The sequence below is a fragment of the Periplaneta americana genome, chromosome 17 (assembly GCF_040183065.1).
Source record: "Periplaneta americana isolate PAMFEO1 chromosome 17, P.americana_PAMFEO1_priV1, whole genome shotgun sequence".
NCBI classification, from domain to species: domain Eukaryota; kingdom Metazoa; phylum Arthropoda; class Insecta; order Blattodea; family Blattidae; genus Periplaneta; species Periplaneta americana.
In genome coordinates this window covers 93213372-93228316 of record NC_091133.1, presented here as the reverse complement: position 1 = coordinate 93228316, position 14945 = coordinate 93213372, and the positions used below count along the sequence as shown (strand labels likewise).

Genomic DNA, 14945 nt, shown 5'->3' with positions numbered 1-14945 from the left:
ATAAAGTATCTGTGCGGTAAAACTTTTTTCTAAGACTGTACATCTCGACTCAATTCTTTTAAGGCAAAATAAAATTCCTGATACTTCGATTAATGTAGCTATCTAAGTGCATCTCATAGGCCTATTCAACCATTTTAATTTATCACCACATTTTTTATTATCTTCATTCATTTCTACCTTCAATGTGTGGAATATTATACTCATAACTGTCCGAATTGTTATCATGAATTCCGAATTAGTGAAAACTGAATTAGAAGAATCTACGTAAAGATTAATTTTTGGTCCTTCAGAATATATCTGTTGTGGTAACAATTGATATTAGAGGAGAAAAATTCGCTCCGGCGTCGGGTATTGAACCCGGTCCTTAGTTGTAAGGACCAAGCGCTCTAACCATTGAGCGACTCCAAAGTTCAATCCACAGCACCGGATCGAATCCCTCTCCAGTGTTTTTCCCTTTGTAAGTTCGACATGTAAGATGACATTTTATATTGTCAACTGCCATTATAAGTCACTCAATTGAATGCGCTCCTTGTACAGGGACATCACTTTATTTTTACCAACATTTTTAACATTAACCTTGCTATACTCGGAAACACTGTTGCCCCCTTCCATTATAGGAGTTTGATGTTACTAGTGCAATATGTAAACAAATCATTTTACTAGGTATAGGAGGAGAGAAAAGTAGTGTATCCATTTATGTTGTAGGGAAATACGATATTACGATTTTCAGTTTGATCATCACTTTTACGGAATTTATCAAAATACAGTAGAGTAGTAACATTTTTTTTTCAAAAACTCAACGTTTCAGGCGGCTATGTTCGTTATATAATGTCTACTTTATTTAGCATATTAATTATTGATGTTATCATACAATATAGAGAGTGCATTTAAATTGAGGGGGTCATAAGTAAAGGGCTGTAAGTGCACTTAAGTTACTTTTGAGAAAATGGGGTTTAAATATTTAAGCTTACGTAAAATCGGTGAAATTTTTTATTTAAATTTTAATGTGTGATGCGATTAAAATATCCCTTTGCCACTAAAATTTTAGATACTTTTGCTTACACTGGATGCACTTAACTCATGTTATTACAAATGTCACTAGCATTCCTTTGTTTCTAAGCACCTCAATTCAAAAAAAGCTAATCTGAATTTTTAAACAAGTTGCTGAAAATGGTTGCCGTTCATTACAGTGCAGGCTTCAATTCAGTACGCATATTATTAAAAACATTTTGAAGCATATTCTCTGAAATTGAATTTATCGTTTCTTGAATATAATTTTTAGTACGATATTATTAATATAGGTTCTTTTTTCTATAGAAAACGCAATCATATTTATGAAACACACCATACACTGCAGTGTTTACTTCACTGCTTGAAGACTTCGAATGCAACAGCGGCCGTAAGTTTGTGTGTCTGACGGGAGCAAGGACATTAGTGAAGGGGTGAGAGTGAAGTACATTCAGAAATGCAGGTACAATAAAAATGCAAGTAAAAATAAAATGATGACCCTGTATAAGAGCAGTTCACTTACGGTCTTACTAATAAAAACTCTATATACAGACGTTTAACTGTCTTATACTTATACAATGAGTAGCTAGTTTATAAGTCGTGTGTAAATTCCTTACTAATAATCACTACATACGTCGCGCATAACAGTACAACTGTTACACAGCTACGTCATAGTTTCGTCATTACTTCGTTACGAAAGATAATAGAATATCTGAAGTTCTCTATTGCATCCGGTAGAGTAGAGCGCTCTAGTATGGCGTGTTAAGTATCGATAGTACAACTGGCTCTAATCAATTACCATACTATAATTTGGTCAAAGAGTACAAGCTACGTAATATTATTCTAATTATTCTGTGCTCTTTGGTTTGTTCTTCTTTGGTTACTAGGCAACCATCATCATAAAATGACAGTCGATACGAACAGCTGTTAGAGGGGCGGCCATTTTTTCTCTATATACAACGCTTAAACAAGGGGTTTCGTGTATATAACTACTGCAAAGCAATTCCCATTGTATAGTTACAGGCCGTTTATACGTCCATCGCTTCTGCATGGTTTATTAGTAAAGTTTTCTGTCTCAACTCTGCATAAATTTAGTATAAAAACTATACACGGTTTATTAGTAAGACTGTTAATATAAAATGCCAACATACATGTCGAACTTGGAGTCAGGCCACAAAGGGAAAAACACTGGAGAGGGATTCGATCCGGTGCTGTGAATTGAACTTCGGCGTCGCTCAATGGTTAGAGCGATTGGTACGTAGAACCAAGGACCCGGGTTCTATCCCGGCGCCGGATCGAATTTTTCTCCTCTAATATCGATTGAATTAAAAGAGTTTCACTGTAATATGTTTCTATAAATCACCATAATTATTAATTATTAGCATCGGAAGACGGAGTTGTGTCAGTGTTACATGAAAATATGTCCGTTTCATTCTAGTGACCATCGAACGTTAATCATCGGAGAAAGAAAAACAAAAAAAAAGTTTTCCCTTCTCTTTTTTACTTCTCTCACATGACAGCGTTCAGTTACATACCTACATACATACATAGTTACAGTGTGGGACTCAACACACCGGCCCTCTCCGGAGAACATCACAGGGGTAGTTGGTAGTGGGGATGTAGTGGAAAGGTCTGACCGTTCAGCTACCGCAGAGGTTAATACATGTATAGTGATTCGTTAATGTTTTTATGAAGCTTGTACTGTAGACGTTATCAGTTCGGAAGCTGGCGATTAGGGGCGTGGTTTCAAGTAGCTTTGGGGTGAGTAACATTTGATGCATTCCTTTTGCATTCTTCACAGGGCCGGTGAGGTGAGTCCCGTATAATACACACAAGTAGTCCTATGCTGATCTAGGCAGTTTTATTTTCTTAATCCTACCTGTCTTATCTGTGTTATCTAGCTAACCTATCTATTGTAATTTTATTATCCCATCTTATATAACCTTATGTATCTTATCTAATCTAACGGTAATATTATTGATCTTATGTAATATATCTACCTTTTCTATTTAATCTATCCGTTTCCCTATTTTTCCATGTCACTTTGTTTTTTATCTATTTTCCTTGTTTGTCTCCTTTTTCGCTACGTGCCTTTCAGTGTTTCTACTTTTCTTTATTGTACTTTACTTTCATACTTTCTCTTCTTTCTTTTTGAATTACATTTCGTTATATTTTCCGGTTTTTATTGCGAATATTGATAGGCCCACAAAATATCTCCTATCACGTCAGTCTTGGTTTTCAAGTAGCGAACAGTTTGTGATGTGCAGATAGTTCAATGTGAAGAGAGGAAATAGGATTTGGTGTCAAAGTGGGAGGCGGTAAAAGTAACCAAACTCTGCTATATGAAGAGTAAATTGCTTGCGTTTCATTGCACACAACAAAGGAAATTATTGTGTATACAAGCATTGAAGTGGGCAGCACTAGTACTAAATTGCATGTCCACAAAGTTTATTTTACATTTTTACAACCGAAATTGCGTGTTTTGATAATATTATAAGTTTAATTCTGAAGCGAAACAAACTAACGCGGCCTGATTGCTTTAATGTCGTTACTCCCAATGATGTCCCACCCATACGCATGCGTTCTTACTCATCAGGATTTGTCGCTGTTAAGCCCGGTCGTACTTTGTTTCCATTATCCCTGTGTGTACAACTATTACGATTGTACAGTCAGATGTTTTCCGCGTTGTCACGGAGAATTTGTTTAGAAATTCGATTATTACAAAACACAAAGGCTCAAACGAGAATAAATATGTGGAATTTATAAAAGAAATAAAGATTTATAAAGGGCTCAAAGCCATGGAATTCGAAATTTCAAGCTTTCATTGTATTGGATATGAAACAAGAGATGCGGATATTTGTGTGACATGATTAAAACATCATTAACGGAAACGTGCATAATTACGAACAGATCCAAAAATCGCACTCGACATTCGATCTCCTGAAGATTAACAACATTTTTGGTGATCAAATACGAGTCTTTTTTGACGTAGAGTACGTCTTTCACCACACCAAGTACGAGTATGAGGGCTCATTCCGGGATCCGTGGTAAAAAATAAATAGCAGAAATTCAAAAGCTTACTGTGACAACGCTATGAGCCATAGACGAATAGTAATGTTAGGCCTATCTGTAGTTACGCTATGAACGAATGTAACTTGTGTGGCTATGTCCAATTTTTGTACAAAATTAGCGATTCTGCGCGGCCTCTCTCAGTGATATCTCGACATCGAGAGTAGCTACGGGCCTGTGAGACCAATCGTTTGATTTGTAATCACGAGTTCCGCAATATTAAAGTGATAATAGGCACGTACGATACACTTTGAGTGACCCATAGTGAAACATTTGTTGTGAGCTGAGACTAATAAAATTTCGGAATGCCGCTTGATGTGAAGAGAAAATAGTATATTGCATGTCCTTCAATAATTACTTCTTTTATCATACTCTCCATTTTTAAATCTAAACAAAAATGAAACATTCAAAGCAACATAACTGTAGTTTCATTCCCGAAAGTGGATGACGTTTAACTTACGTGCTGGTGTAACCCATACAAAGCATATTTTTTAGAGTGAGTCTACTCTTTCTGTAGGCCTATGTGCTTTTTTTCCTTCTCTCCATATTCATAGAAATGCAGGAATACAATTTCATGTAGATAATTCCTAAGTTACTGTAATTAATTTTTCATATAGGCTAATTGGGCTTCTAATACCAACATGGATTCTGCTCTGTAGCTTTGTGCCCTGGACGAGTGTCATGGGAGAAGGGGAAGGAATTTCCTGATGAAGTTTCGGCCACTATATGGGACCAGTAGCTGTCTAGCATATTTGGGGGTAAGAGAAATGAAGTTACAGGAGAATGGAGAAAGTTACTCAACGCGAACTGCACGCATTGTATTCTTCACCTGACATAATTAGGAACATTAAATTCAAACGTTTGAGTTGGGCAGGGCATGTAGCACGTATGGGCGAATCCAGAAATGCCTATAGAGTGTTAGTTGGGAGGCCGGAGGGAAAAAGACCTTTGGGGAGGCCGAGACATAGACGTGAGGATAATATTAAAATGTTTTTGAGAGAGATGGGATACGATGGTAGAAACTAGATTAATCTTGCACAGGATAGGGACTGATAGCGGGCTTAGGTGAGGTCGGCAATGAAACTCCTGGTTCTTTAAAAGTCATTTGTAAGTAGGGCTAAATAAGTATTATTATTATTATTATTATTATTATTATTATTATTATTATTATTACACTTGTACTGAATCTTAGAATAATATTCTCCACATATCAACTTCTACTGTCTGTCGTATTATTGAAGATGATCAATATTGATAAAATTTAGAAGTTCCTTGGTCTTACATTCGCACACTGCAATGTGATCGATCATAGAACACTGAGGGTGCTATGCATAGACATTTCGCTAGCTCGCGCTACGAGCGTGCTAAACTAGCCCTGGCTATCGACTGGTTACTTGTACGGGGTTCATATCATATCATATCATATCATATCATATCATATCATATCATATCATATCATATCATATCATATCATATCATATCATATCATATCATATCATATCATATCATATCGCTAACACTGATTTATGAATACGAAAAACGTTAGTTCGCTGATCATCCACCGGAAGCCCGCGCTAAGAATCTATGGATATGGCCCTATATGACGCCTACTATCAGGCACGATTTTCAATTTATTTGTTTAAATTTTTCAATTTTTCAATTTATTTAAATTCAAATATACAGAATAAAGAAATATAATTACAAAAACAAACAAAGAGAAATACAAATAAAATAATACAAGCAATATAAAAAGAAGATACAGTAGTATTAACAAAATTTGAGACCGAATGAGCAGCGCTCGTGCTCGGTCGCAGTTCAGATATAATATTAAAATAAAAATAATAATAATAATAATAATATAAATAAATAAGTAAAATAAAATAGGAACTAAAATATAATTACAGCGGCAATGGAATTAAGTATATAATATAATATTAACACTAGAGAAGAATAATATCGCACGTGAAAAGTAGGATTAACACATATTTCAAAATTATAGAATACAAATATAATATAGGTTGATTAATTCATACACATAGGCTATAAATTTATTTAATCAAATTTAAGATATTAACACGTTTCTAATTTTCTTGTTATATGTTAGTGGGTTACATGTTAGAAGTTCTGGGTGTAATTTAGTTAAAGCATTGTACAACCGAGGGCCAAAATTTATGCTATGCTTTAGACCAGCAGATGTGATTGAATTGTCATTTGCATTACGTCATCTGCCCCGAGTCTGGTACCGTGCCCTGTGTAGGTTTATGGTGGCACTGAGTTTGACATGACTGCTTTAGTGCATAAACATCAGATGTGTAGTTTGCTTACAGAGAATTGGTGGAAATGAAAATGTAAGAGTCCTTGTAAAACCTGTCTCAATAAATAGCAGGTTGAAGTCGCCGGTTCTGTAGCGAACAGGTTGATGTTATGAGTAAATAAACATGTGTACAAATGTACCGGCAACATTGTGACGTTGTGATGGTGTGTCGCAGCTGTGCAGAACGAGCGTCAGCCCCGTAACACTGCCACGATCCGGCCGGAAGCTCTGCTCGAGATGGACCAAGAGAGGGCGCTGCGAGAAGCTGCGGTCGCTGTCGGAGTGTTTGGGTATGTAGCACTGTCTTTGTTTCTGTTTGGAAATTACTGCTAGAAGCTTAGTTTCCTTCACCTCTTTCTTTTAATTCTTATTTTTATTTGTTTACATTTTTGCATCTTTATTTCGTCATTCCTTCCTTCCTTCGTACCGGCCTTTGCTTCTTCTTTCTTCATTTAATTTTTATATTCTTGTTTCCCTTATTTATTTTTATTATCTTTAGCCTGTTTTAAATCTTCGTTTCTTCTTTGCTCGTTGTTTTGGTCCTAAATGTGTGCTTTCTTCACTCTTTTCTTTTTTGTCCGCATTCTTTCATCCCTACTTCCTTTTCTTTTCGATATCCTCTTTCTATCTTTTCCCTTTCCTTTCTTCTCCCATTTGTGCTTTATTTAATTCTTTTCTCCTTTCGTTTCTTGATTTCCTTATTTATATTTATTTTCCTTCTTTATTATCCCATCAATTTTTAACCCTTCCATTTTCTCTTTGTTTTCTTTATTTCTCTTCTTCGTCTCTTCCTTTTACCCTTCGTTTCTTCTTCATATTGCTTTCTCCCTTCATTTGCATTTTGTTTAGTTCTTTCACCGTTTTATGTACGTTTTCTGTTACCTTCTTTTGTACATTTATTTTCCTCCCTTTTTTCTTCAATCCATTATGTCACCCTTTCCTCTTCCTTTTATTTCTAGTTTTCTTCACCTCTCTTTCTTTCTTTTTCCTTCTTCCTTTTTTATTTATTTCTTTCTTCTTTTGCTGTTCTTTCTTCCTACCTTTGTGCTTTCTTTAAACCTGCGACGTACCTGGGTACTATCACGCACCCATCCATGGATCAATTGTATATTAAGTCTTAGGAGAAATCCAGGTGGAAAACTATCAGGTTGTTTTGTGATAAGAAAAATAAATAAATATGACAATGATCATTGTATGATGACGCAGAATATCTGCATGGAAATATGATATGTACTTTGGTACATTATAATAATATATATGATAAAACACCAAAAGCCAAGTTAATGCACTTGCACACCAGTTCACCAGAACAAACAATACTTCTCACCAATTTACATGAATAATCTTCTTCTAGCATACCACATAGAAAGTTGAACAAAGTCACTCGATGAATGTTATAAGTAGTCATACTACCAATAACGGTGTGACAAGTGCAGAGAAAATCCAATACAGAACAAGGTCTCGTAACCGGTCGACGTAATTCCCAAGCTGGCTGATAGCAGAGCTCTACTTCTACGCTGGCTGATAGCAGACTCCACACACAGGTTATAGTCCACAAGAAGAAAATATAAAAACCGTTAGTAATTCAAAAGAGCCAATGAATGGACCCGTATCAGTTAACCTCGAAAACCCGGAAGAAACTAGAGTCAACCGCTACGCTCTAGCTAGCGAAAAAAAGTGCTAGCGAAAGCCTCGAACCCCCGGCAACGTAAAGAGGACTACAACTAACTGCCCTCTATTGAGAAAAAAGAAAAACACTAATAAATTAAACGAAATGAATAAAGTTAAATAAAATTAAAGGAATAAAATTAAAAATAAAACTAAAATAAAGGAAAAGGGTAAAGATAAAAAGAGAAAAGCAAACGTGGCAGGCGAAGCAAATGTCACAACCCTTTTTTCTTTGGTACTTCACTTTCTTTGTCTCTATATTTATTTTCATTTTTTCTTTTTTCTCTTCATTTTTATCCTTTTCTTTTCTTTGATTTATATTTCTCCTTTCTTCCATCCTCCATTCCTTCTTTTCCGTTGCTTTCTTCCTTTATTTGCGCCTTATTTAGTGCATTTTTCTTTTTTAATTCGTTACCTTCTTTCCTTCCTTTCTATATTTATTTTCTATCTTTCTCTCTTTCATCAATAATTTCGTTCTTTCCTTTTTCTTGTTTTCTTATATCTCTTCTTTCCTGCTTTCTGTCTCATAGTAAATTGAGTTTCACTCATTTCTCTTCTTTTATGTGTAGGCCTACGTATGGAATAGTTCATTATATGTAGGTAGTTAATGACGTAATAGTTTAAGGCTAACAGTGATTCCTTTTGGAAATAATTAGGCTATATTTATTATTTTTATTAATAACAGCTATTAAAAGGAGCATTAACGTCTTCATATTTTGTCAGAATACTCTGCTTTGTATAAGATGAAACAGCCTGAGCACAATGAGGAAATGAAATGGAACTCTGAAACTACCGCTCATTCCTTTTCGCGTACACTGCCTTATAAACAAACACACAGTAGCCACTGTACGTCAGTGGTGGATTTCAGGCAAGCATCGAGAGCCGAAAGTTCGTAAAAGCTTTGTACAATCCGTCAATGAGTAATGATTTCTTCCTGTATACTCGTTTCAGCCCGGGAATTTGGAGTGGGGACTTAAGGGGAAATCTGCAATGCCTTAATTAAGTTAATAGTGCCCAGACCTGAGATAAAATAAAAAATTAAGGCTTACTTAAGTAACGAAGGCTGTTTTTGATACGCGTTTACTTTCTTGCATTTAGTAGTGTAAACGGTTGTCCCATTGGCTTTCATGTAAATTACTAATCTTATTTGCTGGCTACCAAATAGTTATTGCTACATTTTACATTATATACATTAGTCACTTTAAAATGTCAAATTGGTAATTGAATTTTAATTGGTAAAATCAATTTCAGTATCAGAGTAATTTTCATATGAGACGGGTATGGCATAGCCTATCTGTATTTGGACGCTACCCGTTGTAACGATTAGTGTTTCAAAACAGCTTTAAATCCTTCACAAATAGACTAGCGGGTTCAAAATTAGACTTCATACAAAAATGATAATTGAATTAAATATCACATTTTTCGTAACTTTTGAGTCACAAATATTATTGTAATTTTTTTTCAACACATAAGATGAGTCTGTCATTTTATTTACAGAAGGTATAATATTCTGTTTTCACACTGTGTAGATTCAATATACGTCTGCGATTAGTTTTCTTTCTATGTCGACTTACCTCGACCAGCTTTTCGAGGATTATACTCGGGACAGATTCTTGCGCTTAGGCTTACATTAGCCCGTTGTGTGCTTTATATCCGATGATTGTCCAAATCCGACATATGGTCTGGGCTGCGGGCTTATATTGGCTCGTTGTGCGCCCTATATGCGATGATTGTCCATTTTCGACATGTTATCTGGGCGGCGGGCTTACATTAGTCCATTGTGCGCCCTATATGCGATGATTATCCAAGTCCGACACATGGTCTGGGCTGCGGGCTTACATTGATCCGTTGTGCGCCCTATATGCGATGATTGTCCATGTCCGACATGTGGTATGGGCTGCGGGCTTACATCCAAGTCCGACATATGGTCTGGGCTGCGGGCTTACATTGACCCGTTGTGAGCCCTATATGCGATGATTGTCCATGTCCGACATGTGGTCGGGGATGCGGGCTTACATTGGCTCGTTGAGCGCCCTATATGCGATGATTGTCCATATCCGACATGTGGTATGGGCTGCGGGCTTACATTAGTCCATTGTGCGCCCTATATGCAATGATTATCCAAGTCCGACATGTGGTCTGGGCTGCGGGCTTACATTAGCCCATTGTGCGCCCTATATGCGATGATTATCCAAGTCCGACATGTGGTCGGTTATAGTAGTAGCAGTAGCAGCAGCAGCATTAGTATAGACCTTCTCAAAACGTTGGAGTATTTCTCTTTAAAATTAGAAGGTAACTAATAGAATACAACAAGTAAGTCACTTTTAAATGGAGCACAATCCATGTTCACTGTCTCGCAGCAGCCACGTACATATTCGTCACAGCATCACACAGGACTTTGTACCATGTAAACCAACAACTCTAATCCTTCCGAGCGTGCTTTTTACCTAACAATTTAGAGCTAATAACAACAGCTCCATCAAACAATACTAAAACCTGTTGGATACACCCGCCTTTATCGGCTTTGTTATTTTGTACACATATTTCGCCTAGAAATTACCTACATTGAATTTTAATTTTGCGTTATGCTATGATTTTACACTAATTTAAGAGACAACGCTTCACAACCCGTGTTGGAAATCCCATTTATTTTAATGATTTATCTTTTAAATTACAATGATATTAACAATACCATGGGCATGTAATGCACTGTGATATTATTACAGCCCTGAACTAAAACTGCACAATTGAATTAATTATAGTGTATAATTCCGATTAACACAATTAAATACCAATGTAGTATTATATTTAACTGGCGACTGATTAGTGTAAACAGACTAATAAGGCATCATTAGTGATTTAAATGGTGGGAATTTTGGACATCAAACCGTGACCTAAAACTACATAATTCAGGACTGTAATTGTTCAATATCGCGTATTCAAAACCCTCACACGTTCGTAGTAATGGTGAATAAAAATAAGACGGTATAATAGGATTTGAGTTGTGTATTCCATATTCAAATGCATTATGTGGACTTGTTCTGGCGTTGTGGTTTATTGTATGGGTACAAAAAACTCTTGGAGCTTCTGGCATGAACAGTTTACAGTTTACACTGTGCGGTAGAGTAGCGTATCACACCTGTATTCTGTTTGCGCGTGCTAATTGAACAGATCTCGATGTTTTGCAGAAATATTAAAGAGTTTAAACGATTTATTTGTAGTGGTGCGTGTTTTTTACATAGAGAAATCCAACGTTTCTGAGCTCCATATCGGCTCTATCATGAGTGAAGGTGGGAAATAGACTAACCGATCTGTTAAATTCTTTGCCGAGAGCTATTTCCAAGGATAGTAGCTCCGGAACGGTGGATATTTCTACATCTAGACCACGGTGCAAATACCCAAAATCCTCGCACGCTATGAAAGATTACACTGAATTATTTGTCGAAAATAATAATTATTTAGTCACTGTAGATCAGTAGTCTACAGTTATTAATAGATTTCAAAAAGGCATATGACTCGGTTAAGAGAGAAGTTTTATATGATATTCTTATTGAATTTGGTATTCCCAAGAAACTAGTTCGATTAATTAAAATGTGTCTCAGTGAAACGTACAGCAGAGTCCATATAGGTCAATTTTTGTCAGATGCGTTTCCAATTCACTGTGGGCTAAAGCAAGGAGATGTACTATCACCTTTCTTTTTAACTTTGCTCTAGAGTATGCCATTAGGAAAGTCCAGGATAACAGAGAGGATTTGGAATTGAACGGGTTACATCAATTGCTTGTCTATGCGTATGACGTGAATATATTAGGAGAAAATCCACAAACGATTAGGGAAAACACGGGAATTTTACATGAAGCAAGTAAAGAGATAGGTTTGGAAGTGAATCCCGAAAAGACAAAGTATATGATTATGTCTCGTGACGAGAATATTGTACGAAATGGAAATGTAAAAATTGGAAATTTATCTTTTCAAGAGGTGGAAAAATTCAAATACCTGGGAGCAACAGTAACAAATATAAATGATACTCGGGAGAAAATTAAACACAGAATAAATATGGGAAATGCCTGTTATTATTCGGTTAAGAAGCTTTTATCATCCAGTCTGCTGTCAAAAAATCTGAAAGTTAGAATTTATAAAACAGTTATATTACCGGTTCTTCTTTATGGTTGTGAAACTTGGACTCTCACTTTGAGAGAGGATCATAGGTTAAGGGTATTTGAGAATAAGGTGTTTAGGAAAATATTTGGGGTTGAGAGGGATGAAGTTACAGGAGAATGGAGAAAGTTACACAACACAGAACTGCACGCATTGTATTCTTCACCTGACATAATTAGGAACATTAAATTAAGACGTTTAAGATGGGCAGGGCATGTAGAAGGTACGGGCGAAACCAGAAATGCATATAGAGTGTTAGTTGGGAGGCTGGAAGGAAAACGACTTTGGGGAGGCCGAGACGTAGATGGGAAGATAATATTAAAATGGATTTGAGGGATGTGGGATATGATGATAGAGACTGGATTAATCTTGCTGAGGATAGGGACCAATGGCGGGCTTATGTGAGGGCGGCAATGAACCTCCGGGTTCCTTAAAAGCCAGCAAGTAAGTAAGTAAGTAAGACCAGTGGTCGGTAAAGACGACGTCATATAAATATAGGCCGTAAAACAAAGCAACGGAGAAGGTGGACTGAGGAAAGTATAAGAGGAGAAGTCGCGGAACACCTTCACTATTAGAAGTTTAACATGCGCAGAGACGGACAGTGAACATGCTCAAACTAAGAAAATGTACAATTACGTTTATCTCAATATAAGGGAGAGTAGCCATCGACGAACCGTTGCTTTCAATGGGGATTCTCAAGATATTCGTTTTATAGGTAATTTGTCCTTTCAAATACCTTTAGTGCCATATTCTTGGTCATATTGATTGCGTATGCGTGAAACGTCACCTCAAGGCATCCCCCTCGTGTATGTCACTCCTGATTTGTCTTTGGTGGCGGCAGCAAACACGTGGGCTGAACAAGAAGCTCAGATATGTTTTTGTTATTTTTTCTATAATTTTAAAGTAACTTTAAGTACAGAGCACATTGGCTTAATGATATTAAGTTATGAAATGAGATATATAGCTGGAAGCTACGTTCTGTCTGCTTCCTTTTTAGTTCTGTATTCATAAATTTTGTATAGCCTCTTCAGCCCTCTTGAAGTGTGATTAGAAAATGGCGAAATCGCTATGGATGGACCAGCTGGAGTTCCCATGAATGGACTGCATTTCAAAATGGATTATTCATGGAAACCAATTCCCTTCAGGAAGCAATCAAAATCGAGACTCCTAGTTTTGTTTCATGTGTGAAAAAACCATCGAAGGAAATATGAATGGGTACATGAAGCTTGTGCAAATGTCTGGCGGATCAAAAGAAATACTTTGTGTGTGAAAAGGAAGACTGTTTTGTCTACAGTATAAGAATAATTTTAGATTCCAGAAAATAATTTCTTATGTACAATCACATCATTATCTTGCTGTCATGTAATTTAAAGTTGTATGCTAACATTTTTAATTAGGCCTACTGTATCAGCTAATTTGAAATAGCCTAAAACTTAAACAAAATATTGAAATGACAAGGACTGTGTTTTTCATGATTTTCAGTTCCAAAATACGATTACAATTGGATTAAAAGTAACTTCAACATCCATTAATCGAATCCATGTTTCTTAATTGTTATGATTTGTTATTTGTTGACATTATTTTGATATATTTTTAAAATTTTTATTTTGGTCCATTCATGGGAACATTGTGGTCCATTCATTGAACCAATAGCCGAATTTTAAATGAGTTAATTTTTAAACAGATATAAATAGGATGTAGCCCTGAAACTTTATTTTATCATTCCTTATTAGTAATGTAATTGTTCAACCCTATGAACGGAATTTTAAGGCATTTACGTTGTTAGATAAAATAAAAAATCGTTAGCTGGTTCATTGATGGATACTTTTCCCTATATTTGTTCATGTATTTTCAATTTTTATATGTTCTGATTTCTTTTTTCTATTATCCTTTACACATTTTAAACATTAAGATGGATACGTAATTAATCCATTAAAATTAGGAGTCAAGCTGCATATAGCAAATTTTAACTGAGCAAAGAGATGTTCGTCTGTCATACGCGAAATTCTGATCCTGTCGTGTTTACTTGAACACTGCGTAACTTTGTATGAACAAGTGATGGCTAAGGGTAAGGGAGGGACTACATGCCTTGCACTTCCACTCTTCTTGTGTGCTATGGGGTTGACTCGCGAGTCAAGAAATGCCGACAACTGCTAGGGAAAGTTTGTGAAAACGAGACGAAGTCGAGTCTTCTCTATTTCCGAGATTATGTTGTGCACTTAACACATGTATTAGCCTACATACTATTTTTTTTCGATATTAATAAAAAATAAATTATTATTAATCATTTTAATTTAAAGAAATAGTTTGTTTTTGGACGCTAACATTTTCATGTGTGATCGCCGTTTGTTATTTGTCGATAAGTGTCATTCATTTGTTATTATTTCGTATTTGTCGATAGGTGTTATTCATTTGTTATTATTCGGCGACGATTGTGAAAATGTTGTAATAAAATTAATTATAGAAAGTTTAGTTTTGTCTTCAAAGAAGTAGGTAGGTGACACATTAATTATACTTTACTTACTTGCTGGCTTTTAAGGATCCCGAAGGTTCATTGCCGCCCTCACATAAGCCCGTCATTGATCCCTATCTTGAGCAAGATTAATCCACTCTCTATCATCATATCCCACCTCCCTCAAATCCATTTTAATAATCTTGGCATTTACGTCTCGGCCGGCCTCCCAACTAACACTCTATATGCATTTCTGGATTCGCCCGTGCGTGCTACA

General features: G+C 36.0%; 1 protein-coding gene across 2 annotated transcripts in view; it reads left to right on the top strand.

Moving 5' to 3' along the window:
* The window catches only part of Hr51 (Hormone receptor 51), a 219104-nt gene that overhangs the window by 149452 nt on the left and 54707 nt on the right, over positions 1–14945 (top strand). For both annotated transcript variants that reach the window (XM_069817158.1, XM_069817157.1), the window contains one exon: positions 6567–6681. In XM_069817158.1, coding sequence (XP_069673259.1) covers positions 6567–6681 — 115 coding nt within the window. The remainder of the gene's footprint in view (positions 1–6566; positions 6682–14945) is intronic.